The sequence below is a fragment of the Panthera pardus genome, unplaced genomic scaffold (genome assembly GCF_024362965.1).
Source record: "Panthera pardus isolate Hobbes unplaced genomic scaffold, ASM2436296v1 HiC_scaffold_11, whole genome shotgun sequence".
NCBI classification, from domain to species: domain Eukaryota; kingdom Metazoa; phylum Chordata; class Mammalia; order Carnivora; family Felidae; genus Panthera; species Panthera pardus.
Genome location: NW_026526666.1, coordinates 60,820,210 through 60,841,661, shown reverse-complemented (window position 1 = coordinate 60,841,661; position 21,452 = coordinate 60,820,210). Strand labels below are relative to the sequence as shown.

Here is a 21,452-nt window from a genome sequence, read left to right as displayed (position 1 = left end):
CATCCCTTTTTTCTGGTGTCAGCCCCCAAGTTTGGACTGGAGGCTCATCTAAAGCTACCGGAAAGATTATAAGAGAGCATAAATGCTCATAAACATTAGCACTCTTTCTTCTACCCCACATTAGGTGAAAACCTACATCCAATTTCAGGGCAATTTTAAACAAAGGGCAGCTCAGGAAGTATTGGGTCTACCCCCCACCCCCCACCCCCCTGTCCTCTAGGACTCTGATGCTGATGAGAATTTGGAACCTGGCTCTCCTGCATGCTCTGTACCTACCCTGACTCCCTGACCCTTTGCGCCGGAAAGCTGAGAGAGTCATCCTTGATGCTGGCCCCTCGCCTGCAGAGCTTTACCGAAAGCTCTCATGTACATTATCTCAATTACTCTTTCCAGCAGGCCTGCGAGGCAGGTGTTCTCAGCCTCATTTTACAGTTGAGATACCTGAGGCTCAGAGAGCTGAAGTGACTTTTGCAAGGTTACAAAGAAAATTAGCGGCTGAGCTTCCCTTGAAACCCAGGTGCCCATCTCCTGCCTTAGGCTCTTTCTGGTTTCTTTGCACTGCCTCTTGCCCCCCGTTGCCCCATGCTATGTCACCGAGATGCTCGAGAAGTGTTCTCAAGAAAGGGAGGCACACGTGATTGTTTTCTTGCAACTGTGTACGTAGGAGGCATTAACATTCGCCCAGGAGCTGCTGAAATCCACTCAACCGGAACCGAGACTGGAGAGAAGGGGACTGACCACATTTGTTTACAGTGGGCTAATCCAGCTCTGTCTCTCATTCCACACAGGCTGGCTTTATGAGCAGGAGAAAGTCTAATTACAGACTGACAGCCCGGAGTGTCTCATGGGAAGACAAGTCCTGAATACAAGTATTAAGAGAGACTTGACTGGTTTGGAAACAGATATATATTTGTTTCCTAGTCCTGCAGTTGTAGGGGGAGTGTCTTAGATGAGGACTATACCTGCGTAAGATTTCAGCCTGGAGGAGGCGGTAGAGATGAGCCGGCCCTCGGGCGTTGGACACGGAGGTCCCGGGGAAGTCAAGGGACTGTCCCAAGGTCGTGCGGTGTTATCCTGTAGAGGCCAGCACACAAATCAGAGGCCTGACTCCGGAGCTTCTGAATTCTCACTGCTCCCTTTTGTCCTCAGTCACTTCCCCTGAGTGTCAGGTGCGTGGAGTTCCACTCCACGGGAGCCAGTCTCCAAGCTCTCCCTCCACTCCTGATTCCTTAATGAGGTCATGCCCACCTGCTGAGAGCAAGCTCCTGAGTGGCCACAGGAGAGTGTTTGTGGAGCACAGGCCGTGAGAGGGCAGGGAGTGAGGGGATTACAAAGAGAAACAGTGCACATGATGATTTTGCCTGCAAATACCTGTTAATTCAGGCCAATTCAACAAATCTTTGTTAGGTATGATATGTGTAAAGCTGCAGTTTTCCTACTGGGCTTGATAACACAAGTATGAAGCACCTACTATGTGCCAGCACTGGAGTACGAGTCACTTAAAACTGGCCCCTGCCCCCGTGGAAGCTCCCAGTGTAGTGGGGGAATAGACAGTATCCAGATATCTCAGTGTGATGCTGTCGGGGAATGGAGAATAGCATCGTTTTTAATATGTGTGCACACAGTGTGGTCCCTTATTGCCTGCTCATGGGGCACATGACCTTGGCCTGGCTGTGGAAAGCTATTTCCACTCACTGACTCCTACATCTGGGTCACAGAGACTCTGGACCAACACAGCCTTGTCTTCCAGAGTTCACAGGAATCACAAGTGGGATAAATCCCCAACCACCAAGTTGGTGGTCTTTCAGAGAGAGAGAGAGAGGTGGCCAGGGTACTATGGGACTCTGTGAGTGAAGGCATCAGAGAGAGGACAGTGGATCAATCAAAGAAGCCTGGGGAACTTGCTCAGGTGTAACAAGGACTCTGGTCTTTATTGCAGCCAAATTCTAATAGGAATTTCCCAAAGGACCACCCAGATTTGGCCTGAGGTGCTTCTAATGCAGGATGTCTTCTTTGAGAAAAGGTCTTACATTTCTATGCTAATGAGCCTGAAGCTGGCTCCCTCCCATCCTACCCCTTAAATGCAAATGCAGAGCTTCAACGTGAAGCGGGGAGCAGTAGGCGTGCATTAACCCATCCATTGTAAAGCCTCTGATTGAGATCAATTACTTAAACCAGCCCCACTTCATTTCTAGCTGAAAACCCACCACTAATGTCTGCTGGCTGCAGCCGCGGCCTGATGAAGCTATCAGTAGGAAAAATCAACATCACAGACAAAAGGTTGAGAGGGGAGGTAGGGGAGGGCAATGCACTGGACTGGGGAGGCTCATTTACTGTCTGTGGACTTCGTGCCTTGTGTTGTGCTGGATATTGCATAGGAACATTTTGTAGGGGGAAGATCATCACATACAAAGACACACGCACGCACACACACACACACACACACAGACACTTGCTTCTAACGAGACACCACAAACTCACAAAACTATCTGCTGTGCCATCCATATGGACTGTCAAACAGTAAGATGCTGGGAGAAGCTTCCTTTGCTTCTGGCCATCTCAAGATTGGGCATGTCCAAGTTAAACTTGCTACTCTGAGTTGCTCCCCAAGTTTTCAGCCTTTGAGCTGCTGGAATGGCATAGGAACCTGGGCAGAGATGGGAAAGCGGGTCTTTCTACCACCTTGTCACCTGGGCTCTCCTTCCAGAAGGCCTCAAAATCAGCCCAGGGCACTTGAATGGGAATCTCCCACCTTCTACCCTCCTCCATTATTCTCCTTGCTAGGCCCCTCCTTTCTTCCACTTTCCCCTTCCATGTTTTTGAGAGGAGACCAACAGATGCTCCGAAGGAGAAATCGAAGCAGAAGCACTGTTGAAATACACGAGCCAGAGCTGTTCAAAATTCCCAGGGGAGGCTGGATTTCCTGGTTTAGTCTTCAGTTCTCCAACCCTATCCTGATCATTATTATTTTGTCCATTTCACAGATGAAGAAACTGAGGCTAGGAGACAGTAACTGATCAGTGGCACTTTGTGACCTACAACTGTGTTCTTCCTGTGCTAGCAAACTGCCTCCAATTGCATGAGATTCGCAGAATTTTGAACTGCTATCTGCACTGGGCAAGCCGCAGGCCCAGCACAGGGGCAGTGTGGCACTGAGCTTCTAAAGCTTTTCAGAGAGCACTGACCTGGGTGTCGCCCTGTGGTGGCAGTCTGGGCCAACCAGTGGGAACAGGACATGTTCCACTCTGAGGCCGTAACTCACAGGCTGATTTAGATAGTGGAAAGTGTTTCCCTGAGATAAGCAATGTGTCTTCAGAATGAATCGCCATCTTGCGTTCTCTTCTGCATGGTATTTTATAACTATCCATCTTTGATAATAGAATGCCATAATTAAGGTGAAATCCACATAGACAAATATAACAATATTTTGGTGTTTCCCATTCACCTTAGGACATTTTGGCTGAAAGCAGGTGAGGGCCCGGCCAAACCACACACACATACACACACACACACACACACACACACACACAGTCACAGGGGCACGACATGATCCCATATGACGTAGCTTGTCTCTTGCTTCTGTGATTACCTCTCCATTCACTCTATTTTGCTTTCTTTGTTTCTGGGAAATGATACATTCTCTCAGCTAAGGCATAATGGACAGAGAACTGGACCCAGAGCTGGAAGACCCAGGCCCTGTCTTGATATGCTTTGGTATATGTGTGACCAGACCAAAAATGGTCTCAGGTTTTGAAGTTGGACACATTATCAATCCATGACTCTGAGACTCACCAGCTGTGTGACTGCAGGCAAAACACTTAACCACTCTGAAACTCGATATCCTCATCTTCAAAATAGCACTATGACTACTGGCCTTGCAAGATCAGTGTGAAAATTAAATAGATTGAAAAAGATTAAAAAAAAACATGTAAAGTGGCAGGCACAGGGCTTGGTACTCTATACACCTTGTTTCCATCTTCCCTCTTAATCACTGTGTCTCTGTCAGGATTCCCTTCAGGATAATATTTATCTCGCAAGATTCTTTTAAAGATGAAATGAGAAAATATACCTGAAAGTATTATGAAATAGTAAACTATTTTTAGTTAGCTCACTCACAGATTCACTCCATCAAATTATATTTCTTATGAAAGATTCTATGTTGATGTGGGTGATCTAGAGAAGAATCAGACACAGAATTTACCCTAAAGGAACTTCCGTTACTGAGATATACCCCATTCCCCTAGAAAAATATAGTACAAGGTAAAAATGAAAAGGGCTGGTATGTATTTACAAGGTTCAAAGATAACACGGAGGGACCTTCCAGATGGGGCCATCAGCCAAGGATCCATGATGGACTTGCTGTTTGAGAAGACACGTGGCAGAAGGGTAGGAGATGATGGATAAAGGTAGCTGAGGTAAAGATCCAGCAGGGGTGAAGTCAGAGCACTGAGCAAGTGTGAGAAGATAAGGGAACCCAGACTATAGTTTCAGGGATCATTTGAGGGTTGTGGTTGATGAAGTGTACAAAGATGGCTTTGGACCCACTCGTGGAGGCATTTGGACTTACGATGTTGTGGACAATGGGGGAGCCACTGAAGGCTTCTGAGCGGGAGACTTATATGGTCAGAAGCTGTCTTCTTGAAGATGAATCCAATGGTAATGCACAGGCAGGTTTGACGTGAGGAGAAGCCGGCCCGCTTAGGAGTATGTCATGACAGTTTCAGAAAAAGCCCAGACCCTGCATAGTTCAAAGGGGAGAATTAAGGAGGAAAAATATTACAGAGGAAATATGATTGAATTTAAGGGACCATGTCAGGGGTGGGTGGAGGGTGAGAGAGCTGAGGTTAAGGAAGAGTCCTGAATGCCACTATTGTCTTGGATGAGGAGAAAAGGCATCAGGGAAATCTCAAGAAAGAGCTGGACCAGGAAGGAAGAGGATATTCTATGTAAAAAGAAGAAGGAAATTAACTCACCAGAATCCCAGGCATCGGGGGAGGGCAGACCAGCTTTTTTGTGGGGCAGTGCTTCTCAACCTTGGCAATATTGATATTTGGGCTAGATCATTCTTTGTTGGGGGGGGTGGTGGAGGGAATGGGTCCTGCCCTGTGCATTGTAGGATGCTTCGCACCTAGTAGATGCCAGTGTCACAACCTCCAAAGTTGTGACAACCATAAATGTCTCTGGACATTGCCAATGTCCTCTGAAGGGCAAAATCACCTCTAGTTGAGGCCACTTTTATAGGGGGGAGGGGAACACAGAAATCAGGGACTTCAGAGACTTTCTAGGATCCAGAATCAGTCTTTGCTTTTGTCAAATGTTAACTTAAGTCTCTGAAAAAAAAAAAAAAAAATAGAGGCAGTAACAACTGAGCACCTTACTAATATCTCCACATTTAATTCAGATACATATTTCTTAAGCATACAATTTGTTCATTAAAACTTTTCATAACTGTATTTGAGATTAATAATAATTTGAGATTAATAATTCTCTCCTGCTAATGAGAGAATCTAAGTGTTCCCAAAGATATTAAGACAGCTGTACAGGGGCACCTGGGTGGTTCAGTCGGTTGAGCGTCCGACTTCAGCTCAGGTCATGATCTCGCAGTTGGTGAGTTTGAGCCCTGCGGTGGGCTCTGTGCTGACAGCTCAGAGCCTGGAGCCTGCTTCGGATTCTGCGTCTCGCTCTCTCTCTGCCCCCCCCCCCCACCGCCCCCCGCCATTCACGTTCTGTCTCTGTCGGTCTCTCTCTCAAGAATAAATAAACATTAAAAAAATTAAAAAAAAAAAGACAGCTGTACATCCTTGGCAAGTTACTTAACCTCTCTGAACCTCCATTTGAACTGCAAAATGAAATTAATCATTTCTATCTTGTTGACTTGTGAGGATTCAGTAAAATAAGACATATGAAATGCCTGCCACATGTTCAGTTATTTTCTGTCTCTCCATCTCTACTTACTTAATTAATTTATGAATATGTCTGGAAGAGTAAGAGGATGTATATAGGTATGATATCCGTGCAGATGTGTGGCTGTTACTATAATTCTAGAGAATGCTTCTGGAGATGTCTATTGAAGACATCTGGTCCCCTCAAGACACAAATATGCTGGATCTTAATGATATCTAATGTCTAGATGAAAAGCGGAAGGTCCATTCAATTACCACAGCTCTCAGGCTCCAGATGTCTGGCAATACATTGTAGAATCTTTATGTAACTATCAGCATCTCCTATGTTTTGGCGGCTGTTTACAAACGAGTTCATACACCAGTATTATCCTTGTGTAAGTCTTGCAAAACAAATTGATCTGACTTCACAAGTTCCAAGAGCCACTCAAAAAGACCCACAAATTCTGCAACTGTATCTTGATTTGGCTTTGCCTCATTCCGAAAAGAAGACTTCCTTGCTAAACTGGTATTGGCTAAAAATCCTCCTTTCCTCAACCATATGGATATTACTTTTCAAAAGGTTTGAAAAACAGTGACCTTTGGTGTCCTGGATTTTAGGGTGTTTGGCTAATCAATACCCTAGTCACTAATTAACCACATCTCAATGAGAATTGAGTGAATTCTGTTAGTTCCGAACATTCGATGGCTCGTACAGGTCCCGGCGCAAAGACATCTTTCACTCCAACTCTCTGACTAGTTTTATTCCTTCTAAGTGATACAGGGTGGTTGAGATGCTTCTTGCTGCTGTTTTCATCCTGTCTTTGATGACTTGTCAGCCTGGGGCAACTATCCAGGAGAAGGTGAACCGGTGAGTTGGCCCTAAATCTGCAAAATTTGCACAGAGGGATCACCTGGTAGGGAGCGAAGGCACTTCCATGTTTGCAACAAGTTACTCTAGGATAGAATGTGACTTCTTTTCATGTTATCACGGGTCCGGCGAAGGAGTGCAGGACAGTGAAAAGAACATGCCCTTGGAGTCAGATGGATCGGTCTACAGACCACCGATCTAATACTCAAGATTTGGGGAATCTGGAGTGATCATTTAATCTCTTAGAACTTCAATTCCCCTATCTGGAAATGAGGGTAATGCTGCCTTGTCTATAAGAGTCAATGAATATGAAATAAGGTCCTAGATATAAAATATACTCAGCTTAATAAATAATAATCCTCTTGAGTAATGTTGGACAATCAACCTCTACTTATCCATTTGTGAGTCTTACAAATTCCCTCTCATAGTGTTTCAGGGCGGATACAATCAGATAATGTTAATAACCTCATCCTGGGAAAGCCAAAACTGTAGAGATGCTGGGTCATTTCATTCTTACAATGAATTTACCTTTTGCTGTAGGGAAATGGATGAAACTGATATTTTCATATGTACATTGCAATTTTGCCCATTTCATTTCCTTGAATCGTCCAACCCGGCTTCAGGTTTTTATATCTTAACATCAAGTATTTTGTGGTGCTTAAAGGGTCCCTTATTTCAGCTTTGGGATAGCATGAAAGCAGTCTTTGTCTCCCAAACACTGAAGATTTTAAGTTGAGCTATTTTAGTCAAATTCTTATTGAGTGATTTAATTTTGAATCATTGCTTTTAAATGCTAGAGCAAGAGCGATTTCCTTTACATAACAGTTCAGAAGGGGGAAAGACATTTTTATAAGCACTTAATTTGCAATTTGTATTTAAAGCAAAAACACCTTTGAAAAATCAGAAAATTTACCTCTAAGAATTAGGAGATAAAAGGCAAGAGAACGGTAGTGAAGGAAATCTCTGCTGAGATACTCTTAATTATAAAAGCTTCTCATTGTAATCCTTTTTGAAAATGAACAAAGAGTCTTGATGTTTGATGAACTTATCAAACAAGACAGACCAGTGAAGAGGCAAATTTGAAGTCAAGGCAAAAGAGAACCAATTAAATACTTTACAAAGTGCTGAAGTAGGAAATCATGAGGTCTTTGTATCTAATGCCAGTATATCTGACCCTCGCTTTGAAAATGGAAAACTACATGGTGAAATAATTTTGTTGGGTTCAAATTATGGCCCTGGTATTTACTGTCTGTGTGATCTCAGGCAAGTTATGTAAGTGTTCTGAGCGGTAAAATGGGAGGAAATTAAGAGAAAAAAAATGGATGAAGGTACTTAGGATAACGCCTAGTCCTGAGGAGGCACTCAGTTTAATGCTGGCTATCGCGAGCAGTTTTGTGTGATTGTTATGGTCACATTTTGTTTTTGTCCATTCTCTCTGTTGGTTGACAAAAGTCAGACAGAACAAATGTATAATGTGCCAATTGGCATGGATCTTCAAGACTGGTCAGTGATTTCAAAACATTTAAAAAATTTAACAGTGGCATGCTTTTTTCCCCCAATAAAATCTTATGTAAACCCTCACAGCGAAAACAGATTCTATACATTTATATTTTAATTAATTTAATTAATTTTTTCAGTAAAATTTATTTTATTTTTAAAATACATTTTATACTTTGAAATAAATTATACTTCTTAAATTTTATATTTTTAAATACAGTTTTATACTTTTATTTTTATAAGGTCTTCTTTACCATTTGCTTATTATAAACTCAAACAATTTTTTTTAAATGTTGATTTTTTTGGGGTGAGAGAGACAGAGTGTGAGCAGGGGAGGGGCAGAGAGAAACAGAATCCAAAGCAATCTCTAGGCTCTGAGCCGTGAGTATAAGCCCAACACAGGGGCTCATGAACTCATGAGCCATGAGATCGTGACCTGAGCTGAAGTCAGATGCTCAACCAACTGAGCCACCATAGTGCCCCTATTATTAACTCTTAATAGAAAAATTGAGATACCACCTCACACCAGTCAGAGCGGCTAAAATTAACAACTCAGGAAAGAACAGATGTTGGTGAGGATATGGAGAAAAGGGAACCCTCTTGTATTAATGGTGGGAATGCAAACTGGTACAGCACCCTGGAAAACAGAGTGGCTCAAAAAATTAAAGATTGAATTATCTTATGAGCTAGCAATAGTTAGGAATTTATCCAAAGGATACAGGAGTGCTGATTCAAAGGGGCACATGCACCCCAATGTTGATAGCATTCAACAATAGCTAAATTATGGAAAGTGCCCAAATGTCCTTCAACTGATGAATGGATAAAGAAGATATGGTATACACACACAGACACACACACACACACACACACACACACACACACACACTGGAATACTACTTGGCAATGAAAAAGAATGAAACCTTGCCATTTGCAATAACGTGGATGGAACTGGAGGGTATTACACTAAGTGAAATGAATCAGTCAGAGAAAGACAGATATCATATGTTTTCACTCATGTGGAAATTGAGAAACTTAACAGAACACCATGGGGGAAGGGAAAGAAAAAAAATACATAGTTACAAACAGAGAGGGAGGCAAACCGTAAGAGACTTTTATATACAGAGAAAAAACTAATGGTGGAAGGAAGTGGGGTAGGGAGGTGGGAAAAATGGGTGATAGGCATCGAGGAGGGCACTTGTTGGATGAGCACTGGGTGTTTCATGTAAGTGATGAATCATGGGAATCTACTCCTGAAGCCAAGAGCACATCGTACGTATGTTAGCTAACTTGACAATAAATTATATATAAAAACAAACAAACAAATAAAAGAATAACAACAAAAAATGGGGTTGAGAAAAAACATTTTAAAACAACGGTGATGAAAATAAGTTGTAATATCCAACCTCAAATATTTTATATAAATAATACATTTAGCATGTGTGTTGCTTTAAAAAGTTTAAACAATTTTCAATCCTTCTAATTTACTGAGATTTGTTTTATGATAAAAAATAGGATTTCTTAGTGAATATATAATGTGTGCTCAAAAGTGTATATTTCTTTGTTTTTGGGTGTAGTGCTAAGTCATTAAATCAAGTTGGTTGTTAATGTTGCTCAACTTTTCATCTCCTTGTTCTATTAATTACTGAGGAAGTGATATTGCAATCTCCAGCTATATTTGTGGATTTGTCTACTTCTCCTTTCAGTTCCTTCAATTTTTGCTTCATGTATTTTCAAGCTCTATTATCTACATCTATCTAGCTATCTATATTTAGAATTAGTATGACTTCTTGATGATTTTCCCCCTTATCATTATGAAAGACTTTCATTATCCGTAGCAATTGTTTTTGGTCTGCAGTCTATTATTAATATCATATTCTTACTTTCTTATGATTATTGTTTGTGTGGTGAGTTTTTCCCCAAATTTTATTTTAAATTATCTGACTCTTCATACTTTATTTATTTATTTTTAAAGTTTATTTATTTTGAGAGAGAGAGAGCAGGGGAGGGGCAGAGAGGGAGGGAGAGAGAGAGAATCCTAAGCAGGCTTTGAACTGTCAGCACAGAGCCTGACTCGGGCTCAAACCCAAGAACTGTGAAATCATGACTTGAGCCAAAATCAAGGGCTGACACTTAACTGACTGAGCCACCCAATTGTAGTTAAGTTTTGAAATCGGAAAGTATGAATCCTCCAACTTTGTTCTTTATTTTTAATGGCTATTCTGGGTTGCAATTTCATATGAGTATCAGGATCAGTTTGCCAATTTTGCAACAACAAAAACCCCTGGGATTTTGAAATTGCATTGCACTGAATTTACAGATCAGATCAGTGTGGGGAGTGTTTTCACCTTAATACCAAGTCTTCCATTCCATGAATATTGGCTTTCTTTTTACTTAATTAGGTCTTCTTTAATTTTTTTCTATGATATTTTATACTTTTCAGTGTATGTCTGATACTTCCTTTGTTAAATTTATTCCTAAATATTTTTGAGGCTATTGTAAATGAGATTGACTCCTGGATATCATTGTCAGATTGTTTATTGCTAGTATATAGAAATACAGTTGTTTCTGTACATTGTTTTTATATCCTGCAGCTTGCTGAAATAATTTATTAGTTATAATATTGTTTGTGGATTTCTTGTAATTATCTATGTACAAGATTATGGCATCTGCAAGGAGAGATACTTTTACGTCTCCCTTTCCAATCTGGATTACTTTTACTGCTTTTTCTTGCCTAATTGTCCTGGGTAGAACCTTCCGTTCTATGCTGATAGAAGTGGCAAGACTGGACATCTTTGTCTTACTCCTAATTTTTTTTTTTAATTTTTTTTTTAACGTTTATTTATTTTTGAGACAGAGAGAGACAGAGCATGAATGGGGGAGGGGCAGAGAGAGGGAGACACAGAATCCCAAACAGGCTCCAGGCTCTGAGCCGTCAGCCCAGAGCCCGACGCGGGGCTCGAACTCACGGACCGCGAGATCACGACCTGAGCCGAAGTCGGACGCTTAACCGACTGAGCCACCAAGGCGCCCCATGTCTTACTCCTAATTTTAAGCGGAAAACTTTTGGCTTTGACCGTTAAGGATGATTTTAACTACAGTTATTTTGTAGATGCTCTTTGTTAGGTTGAAAAAGTTTCTTTCTATTTCTAATTTTTTAGTGTGTGTGTTTGTGTTTTATATAGGGCAATAATGATTTCAGGAGTAGAATCCAGTGATTCATCCCCTACATATAACACCCAGTGCTCATCCCAAGTGTCCTCCCTAATGCCCCTTGCCCATTTAGCCTTCCCCTGACCCACAGCCCCTCCAGCAACCCTCAGTTTGTTCTCTATATTTTAAAGTCTCTTCTGGTTTGTCTCCCTCCCTGTGTTTTTATATTGTTTTTGCTTCCCTTCCCTTATGTTCATCTGTTTTTTATCTTAAATTCCACATATGAGTGAAAACATGTGGTATTTGTCTTTCTCTGATTGACTTATTTTGCTTAGCATAATACCTTCCAGTTCCATCCACGTTGTTGCAAATGGCAAGATTTCATTCTTTTTGACTGTCGCATAATACTCCATTGTATATATATATATATATATATATATATATATATATATATATATACCCACATCTTCTGTATCCACTCATCTGTCGATGGACATTTGAGCTCTTTCCATACTTTGGCTATTGTCAATAGTGCTGCTATAAACATTGGGGTGCATGTGTCCCTTCAAAACACCTGTACCTTTTGGATAAATACCTAGTAGTGCAATTGCTGGGTGGTAGGGTAACAATCTATATTTTAATCATAGTGTTTACATATACCATTTATATAAAATGTTATTACTGATATGTTTGGATTTATCATCTTTTTATTTGTTTTCTACTAGTCTCATTTGTTTTTTGTTTCTGTTTTTTTATCTTTTAGATCGAATGTTTTTTTTCTAATTCCAAATAATTTAGTAGCTATTCTACTGTTTTTTTTTTTTTTTGCTGTTGTTATAAGATTTATAATATACATCATTAATTTATCACAGCCTACCTTCAGGTAATATCTTACCACTTCTGATATCATTTTTATTCTGCCTGAATAACTTCCTTTGACATTTCTTTCAGTGCAGAATGACTTTTGGTGATGAATTCTCCATTTTTAGTGACCTGGAAAAGTCTTTATTTTGCCTTTATTTATTTTTGTTGAAAATTAAGTTCGAAGGGAGTAGTTTTCTTTTCCTGCTACATTGCTTTAAAGATGTTGTTCTATTATCTTTGGCTTGCATAGTCTCTGAGGAAAAATCTGCTTTCTTCCTCTTTGTGTAATATTTCATTTAAAAAAATTGACTGCTTTTATGATTTTCTCTTTATTATTGATTTTCAGCAGTTTATGATGTACCTTGGTATGGTTCTGTGGGTTTATAGTTCTCACAAAATTTGGCAAAAAAAGTGTTGCCATTATTAATTCAGATATGTGCTCTGCCCCATAATCTTTCTCTTTACCTTCTGACAGTCCAATTTCAGATAGGTTAGACAGCTTGATATTATTCCACAGGTCACTGAGACTCTGTCCTTTATTTAATTGTTGTTGGCAGTCTTTTGTCTCTTTGTTCCATTTTGGATAGTTTCTATCACTGTATCTTCCACTTTGCCAATCTTTTCTTCTGCAGTATTTAATCTGTTGTTAAACCATTCAATGAATTTTCATTTCTGTTGTAAGGATTTTCAGCTTTAAAAGTTTCATTTGGTATTCTTTTACATCTTCCACTTATCATCGTGTTCATGATTCTCCTTACATATCTGGATATATTTGCCGTAACTCTTCTAAAGTTCTTGATGGCTGCTTCCTTCATTTCTATATCGCAGGTCTTTAGAATTAGGACTGACTCAGACATCTGGTTTAATCCACTTGTGTTGCAGGTAACGAATCTGAGCCCCAGAAAGAGAAGGGGCATGTTACATAACAACCAGGCTTCTCTGCCAGGCATTTTAAGAATACTGACCGATTAATCCCCATTATGTCCCTTTAAGATTGTTATAATTATTATTCCCTGATTGAGAGCCAGAAAGGAAACAAAGCAGTTTGACATGCTCTACATGATTCAGCCACCCAGTGGAATTGTCAGGTCTTCTAACTGCCAGATCAGTGTTATTACCACCATTGCTGCTACACCTGCCCCCCAGAAAAAAAAAGTGTTTTTTTCCCCAAAACTAAACACATATTTTGATAAGCAATTCAAATATAACATTTTCAACCAAAAATGCCTATTGATGGAGAATGAACAAAATTCCTTAGGGTGACTGATGAAACACGAGTGAGGATTCCAAACATGGAATGACCACAAGGGTTTGTTCCTTTCCTTGGTTAAATAGGTCATACAGGCAGTGGACCCTGAGAAGTTTAAATCACGATTCTCCTCTTTATTTTGCCTATTTCATGGGCATCTCAGTGTGTTTACCCGACTATCCTGGGCCAGGGCCATGTGAATATTTTCAAAGGTTGTCCAGATAACTGGAAATCAGTATGTATTAGAGCTACATGAATTTTTAACTCATATGAATAACTGGAGTAGTGGATTCGACTCAGAAGCGAGTCTTGTGAATGTGGACACTTTTGTCCAGGGTAACTAACTATTAGCTATACTTCAAATGGCATTGGGTATGGGCTATGGAGTGAGATCAACCTGGGTTTAAGTCCTGGCTTCACCACCTAGTGGCTATAGAACCTGGACAATAAACTCTCTAAGGCTCAACTTAGTTATCTATGAAACAGAGATATGTATTTCATTGAGCACTTTACAGGAGGTAAGAGAGTTCATATAAAGTACTTAGCACAGAACTTGGCACATGGTAAGCTTTTAGAATATTGTTTTTATTACTCTCTTTCCCTTTTGTCAGAAACCCTTCACAGTATATCTTGGAATGCTAAAACAATGCATATGTTTTAGTGTTAAACAGCCTTCATCAGAATCCTTGCTTTGCCATTTTACTATCTATATAACCTTAAGCAGGTTTATTTCATCTCCCCATGAATCTGTTTTACTTGCCTATAAAATGGGTGTAATAGTTCCCACCCCACAGTGTTCTTATAAAACTTAAATGAGATAATATAAGATTAAATGAGATAATATACTTATACTCAACATTGGTACTGAGCTCCTACTAGATGCAACCTACTAGATGCAAAGTACTATACTTAGCACTAGGCTACAATGGTGAACAATGTAGTCATGATGCCTGCCTTGCAGAATGTGCCATGTAGGAATGGAGATAAAGTATGAGAAGCTCTATGTAGGTGGCAAGATGTTCACATAGGGCAGGCAGGTCAAGGAAAGCTAACTGGAAGAATAATAAGCCTTAGCTGAACTGGGAAGTTTTGGCCGGATGAATGAGGTGTGATTATTCTGTGTGGAGAAAAAAGTATTATGCACATTCTGTAGGAAAGCCTGGAACATTCCTAGAGCTAGAAGTTCTGTGTGGAATTCTGTATGTTGCCAGCACACAGGAAATACTTTTCTTCCTTCCTTCCTTCCTTCCTTCCCTCCTTCCTTCCTTCCTTCCTTCCTTCCTTCCTTCCTTCCCTCCCTCCCTCCCTCCCTCCCTCCCTCCTTCCTTCCTTCCTTCCTTCCTTCCTTCCTTCCTTCCTTCCTTCCTTCCTTTTTCTCCATACTCCAGGTATGCTAGGTACTAGGTGGTGAACTAAACAGATAAATGTTCCTGCCCTCACGGACTTTACAGTGTAGCGATAGAGTAGATTAACATGTAAACAAAACATTTCAGTAAAAAACTGTGATAAATACTATGAAGGAAACAAATAGATCCTTTTGACAGAGGATATTAGAGCAATTGAAAGACAGCCTGGTGGGTGGGGTTTCTCTGGAGGTGGTATTTAACCTGAGAGATGTAGGATGGCCAGGAGAAGCCATGTGAAGAAAAGGGAGAATGGAGAGAGCAGCATGTCCTCAGACCCTCCAGTGGGAAATGGCCCATCATGCTCATGGCACTGAAGGATGGCAACAGCGTGAGAGCAGGGAATTGTGCCCTGACAGGATGTCAAAAAAGTGGGCAGACACCAGATCACAGAGGACTTTGACATCATGATGAGGATTTTGAACTTCAGTCTATGGGTACTAAAACCCAACCAACCAACCAACCAAAAAACACCGGAGGGTCTTAAAAAATGGGAGTGCAGGGGAGGAAAAATCATCCTGGTGGCTGTGCAGAGAAGGGATTGGAGGAAGCTCAAGTGGAATGTCTTGGCCCACAGGAGGCCACAGCAGTGATCTCATGATAGATAATGGTGCCTTAAATTAGGGTGCTGGTAGCAGAGGTACGCAGAAGGGAAGATATTTGAGACATATCTTGAAAGTAAAATGGACAGACATTTCCAAAGCACTGGATATGGGGGCGAGCGGAAGGAAGGAATTAAAGACCATTGCTAAGTATTTAGCTTGAGCAACTGCGTGTTATGATGGCTCTACTTTTGGATGTGGGTGAACCAGAGAAGCTGGTTAGTAGAAAAGGAAGAGCTGAGGTTTGGAGCCATTAAGTTTGCCATGCCCCAGGGGCACCGACCTAGTGGAGATCTAAAGTGGGGCAGCTGGATAAAGAAAAGAGGATTTCAGAGGAGTAGTCTAGGCTGAAGATTTACATTTAGGAGGTATTAGCAAGGGAATACCTTGCAAGGGGAAGCCAAGGAAATGGATCTCACCGTCCTAAGAGTAAGGGAAACAGGAAGAGAAAAGAAATGCAACATTGGGGCCTGAAACATTCCAGTTTTTGGAGACATCAAAGAGAACGGGCCACAGAGGGAGGGAGGAAACAGGGAAGTGTGATGCTGAAGAAATCCCAGACCGGATGATTTCAAGAAGGAAACAATGGCTAACAGAGGGGGAAGTTAAGACCAAGCCAGAAAACTTTCTACGGGATTTAGCAACATGGAGGTCGCTGGAGACTCAGCAAACTTTCAAAGGCCATTTAGAGTACCTCAGTTTCATGATGTGATTTCCCTGTAAGAACTGAATGGATCTGCCTCAAGATTACATAATCAGTGACAATCAGCCTTAAATATAAGCTGAGTCAATTTATTAGGATGATCCTCTGGCAATAATCAGGGTTAGGCCTTCTAATCTTCTAGCCTAAAATTGGTAGCTGATTAATCATTTTTTGATTTCAGTTGCTGTGGTGGCCACATTCTGGGGTTAGGTATTTGACTCGCAGATTCCATGTTTAACTCTAGGTTTTAGGCCAATGTGCCATTCTATTTAAAAAAGCAGATGGGTAGCATCTCACTAACCCACAGCCCTATGCAGAGTAGACATTCAATACCTTTTTGATGAAGGTGGACAGTTTTGATGAGCATGTACAGGGTTGAGAAGATTAGAGAGTAGAAACTGACATGTACATCAGGCTTGTGCTTGGGGCTTTACATACATGATTTTACTCCATATTCAAGACATAGGTTATTATACTATTTTTCAGTTATAATAAAATGAAAGTTCAGTAAGGGGCAGAAACTGGGTTGCAATGCATGTTTGGTAGACTCGCAATCACTTGGTGTTCTATCAGTGTTTCCTCAATTGTGTTACACAATCTTATAGACATTACCTGAAAAAAAGAAATGATGTTTTCAAAAAATTGGGGAAATGCTGGGTTGGGTAGATTAGAATGCAGGACTTCTCAGGGCCTTTAATATGTTGCAGTTTAAATTTCTGAGAGTAGCATGTTGTATGCAATTTATCTGAATGTATTTGACCATGTCATTTTTCTTCTCTTCCTTCTCAACCCTAGGTTGAGCACTCCACAGAGCACACTTTGAGAAATCCTGCAATAGTACTATATTGTGATTCTATAGATTAAAAAATCTAAAAGCCAGGTGGTTAAAGAAACTTGCTCATAGTAGATAGAAAAGTAGATATAAACTAAAAACTAGAATCAAAGACTCCTGACTCCCAGTGCTCTGTATTAAATGTGTTATTGCTTGAGTAGATTCTCAGCAGCTAGGAGACGCTTCTTTTATTTTTTTGGAGACGGGTTAAAACTATTTGCCAAGATTTACTAGACCACAGATTTATTCATGGTTCCCTAAGTGATTGAAAAATGATACAATTATTTTGCAAAGCCATTTGGCCGTAAGTGTCATAAGCCTTCAAATCACCTGTATCCTTCAACCTAGCCATCCCACTCCACAGGATATATCTTCAGGAAATAAGAGGATATGGAAACATTGGGTGCCCAATAATCTAATTGTTTGATGTTAGAGGAATGGAACCATGTGTAGTCATCATAAGTAGTTTACATTTCTGCTATGATATTAAGTGGAAAATCAGGATGTAAAATGTAATACTCAGTATGACCTCAATTATATTATGAAAATAAAGCAAAAGGAAATATAACAAAATATTAATGGTGGCAGGGTTGGGGGCATTTTTTTTCTTTTATAATCTCTTCTATGTTCTCTTTAAAGAGAATGTATTACTTTTGTAATAAGCAAAAAATAAACTACATTTAAAGATTCACTGCACTGATAAGAGAAAATGCTGGACATATTGATATTGGCTAAAAGGTTGGAGCCTTGTAATGACTTAATGAATGGTTCTGTGTACCTTCTGTACTCTTGCTTCAGTGATAGCATTACTGTATGTGCTTCTGTCTAGACATCATGTCACAAAGCTTTTAAAACGACAGCAACACAGCATTGCTCTGTCTAGGCTTTTGCTCCCATCCATTAATACTGTTTCCTTCCATTTTGACATCATAATGCAGTCTCAGTGGGCTTGCACTGACATTACCTTGACAATTCCATAGTGAGAAGCAAACTATTGCTTGAGTCATTTTCTGTTCCCAAACCTTTACTCTGTACCTTCTCTCCCACCTTTTGATGATTAGAACCCTGTCTTTCTCCATGTTCCTATACCTCAAGCTTTTATTATTAGGAAATCTATCAGAAAAATGACAGATGGGCAGAACCTTGAGCCATTTGAATGTCTAATTACCAGAATTATTTACTTAGCTTCTAACCGGAAATCGAGTTCAAACAAGTCTCTACACAATGTCATTCTATTTCCCAGAAATTGGTTTCCTTCTTTCCCTTCTTTTCTTTCCTTCCATCTCCTCTCCCTTCCCTCCCCCCTTCCTTCTTCTCTTCCTTTTTTCTCCCTCATCGTCCCTGCTTTCCTCCCACCTTCTCTCCCTTTTTTCTTCCCCTCCCCCCTTTCCTAAATATTCACCGAATACTTTCCTTGTATCTGGCACCATAATAGGTGCTGGGACGTCAGCAGCAAATATACAGGCAGTATCTGCCTTCATAGAACTTATAATCTGGTGAAGACAGAAACTGTACAAATATTACAAGTGTGATAATTAAGTTTTGAGAAAATGGGCAGAGATTGACCACATCATATGAAGGCAGGTATATAACTTATCTGGGTATTGAAAAATATTGCCCTAGGAACTGATATTTATGATGAGATTGAGTTAACCAGGTAATGAGGTCGATAGTTCATTCAGGGTTGGGTTTTACAGGTGGGTGTGATCAAGGGAACAGTGGAGTCCAGGAATTTAGGGCACAGTTATGATTTCAAAATGACAGACCATGGAATCAAAACTCGTTATAAAGAGAAATGAAAATAGGAAAGGATCTTCCTGAGAGAACGCTTAGGTGTCAAGAGACTAAAAGCCCCAAAGAGGTCCAAATAAAAGTGCACTGGGAATCTTCGAGCATAAAATATAGAGGGAGAAGAGACTGTGGAGCCCCCAGATATTCACAGATGACTGACGAATTAGTGATTTGGAGGAGGAGCTGTTTCAGAGAGTGAGAAAGACCCGGATGTGACCATAGAAGACAGCGGAGTGAGGAAAAGGTCATTGGAGATGAGGACAAGGAGTGACCGAGGGGCAGAGTGTTGGATAGCTCATTTATGGGGATGATGAGGTCTCCCACCGCGATGGAAGGAACTGCGGTAGAGGGAAAGATTGTGAGCTGAGCACTGAAATTTTCTTTGGAGGGATAGTAGCACTGGTTTTACACACTAGTGTCATTTGATAGATCAGAGTTTCTCAAAGTGTGGTCTGTAGGCCCCAGGGAGTCCCCAGGATCTTTTCAGAGGGAGTCTGTGAGTTCAAAACAATATCACAATAATACCAAGTCAGTTGGCCTTTTCACCGCACTCATACTTTCACTGATGGTGCAAAAGTTATGGTGGATAAAACTACTTTGGTCGTGGTACAAATCAAGGCAGTGGCAGCAAACTCACAAGAAAGAAATTAAGTTTTCCTTAAGAAAGTCCCCCCTGAAACAGTAAAAGTTATTAATTTTATTAAACCTCAATCTTTGAATACATGTTATGTAGCTGTTCTATGTGACAAAATGGGAAGAATGCATTAAGAACTTCTGCTGCACTGAAGTATGATGATTGTCTTGAGAAAAAGCAATTGCTGGAATAGTTACATCAGAGTAGCCACTTGGTTCCTGGAACATTGTTTTTACCTGACAAGATAGCTGCGAGGCTGTGGTTATTCAGGCTTAGCTATTTGGTAGACATGGAACAGGGAGCCCATCACTTTATGGAAACCAAATAACCAAATAACAACATGTGAGCTTTCCAACGAAAATTAAAAACTTGGAGGGACGCCTGGGTGGCTCAGTTGGTTAAGCGTCTGGCTTCAGCTCAGGTCATGATCTCGCAGTTCATGAGTTCAAGACCCACATCAGGCTCTGTGCTGAAAGCTCAGAGCCTGGAGCCGGCTTCATATTCTGTTTCTCCCTCTCCCTCTGCCCCTCTCCTACTCACACTCTGTCTCTCTTTCTCTCTCTCTCTCAAAAATAAATAAACATTAAAAAAAATTAAAAACAAACCTTGGAAACCATATCCACTACTATGAGCTTGATGAGATCACTGGTGATATTAATAAATTTGACGTTTTTATACTGTAGAGTGAAATGTGTTACTATTTTTATGATATGCATAGTGAACCATCAGTTTCCAAGTTTCCAATGCCTGATGTTAAAAATCATGTGTGAGTGACAGGTCCATTCGAGGTACACACAGACCAGTGGACTTTCATGCAACGGGGTGCAAAAAAAAATTCATTGACATGCTTTCAGATTCCACATTGCAACCAACATTTAAGAAATTACCACTTGTCAGGGTATCTGGGTGGCTCAGTCAGTTAAGCATCTGACTTCAGCTCAGGTCATGATCTCGTGGTTCATGAGTTTGAGCCCCGCATTGGGCTCTGTGCTGATGGCTCAGAGCCTGGAGCCTGTTTCAGATTCTGTGTCTCCCTCTCTCTCTGCTCCTTCCCTGCTCACACTCTGTCTCTCTCTCTCTCTCAAAAAATAAACATTAAAAAAACAAAATAGAAAAAGAAATTGTCAACTTGTCAAGTTGTAGTGTAGTATGAAAGAATACCCACAATTACCTAAAAAGGAGTATGAAAATTTCCTCACCCATCTAGAATTTTTAGCTCCATAAATATATAAATATATGAGGCTGATTTTTCTTCCTAAACCTCAACAAAAGCAACATAAAGCGACAGACTGAGTGAAGAAGCAGAAAGGAGAATCTAAGTGTCTCCTACTAACCTAGACATTAAAGACATTTGCAAACGTGTAAAACAATGACACGCGTTTCACCAATTATTTTTCTTGGAAATGTGTTTTCAAATAAAATTATGGCATATATTGTAATACGTAATGGGTTTGTTATGATAAATTTAAATAAGGACATTGTTATATTTTCTGTTTCGATTTTGAATTTTGAATCAGTAGATAGCCCACTTAAACAAAGGCTCTTCGGAGTCCTCAGTAATACGTTAGAGTGTTGAAGCGTCCTGGGATCTAAGTTTGGAAACCATTGTTAAAGATGAACATCACTTTCCTGACTATCCCCTGGATCCTTGTCTAGGGTTTCAGACTGGACGCCATCATTCATTCTGACTAGTAGCTCATGGAATGATTAGCGTCAGATTTGGAGCACCTTTTTTTTTTTTTCTATACTAGGGTGATAATAGTGCCATTTGTCACCGCAGAGGCTGCCTGACTCTCAGAAGTTATGATAATATTGGTGGGACAGACAATCTTCCTACTTTGCTCAGTGGGCTAACCAGGCTGTGACACTGTGGTAGAAGCAATGACACTTCTAGCCAGGCATGCTTGTGGCTTGTCCACCTTACCCTGTGTGACCCGGGTAAGCTCTTTAACCTCTGAGGAGGCAGCAGAGGGTAAC

General features: G+C 40.6%; 1 protein-coding gene across 1 annotated transcript in view; it reads left to right on the top strand.

The window, feature by feature from the left end:
• Window positions 1-6,568: 6,568 nt before the first annotated feature.
• The window catches only part of C8A (complement C8 alpha chain), a 69,070-nt gene continuing 54,186 nt past the window's right edge, over window positions 6,569-21,452 (top strand). The window contains exon 1 of the mRNA XM_019449146.2: window positions 6,569-6,750. Within this exon, the coding sequence (XP_019304691.2) occupies window positions 6,674-6,750 (77 nt within the window). The 5' untranslated portion in view covers window positions 6,569-6,673. The remainder of the gene's footprint in view (window positions 6,751-21,452) is intronic.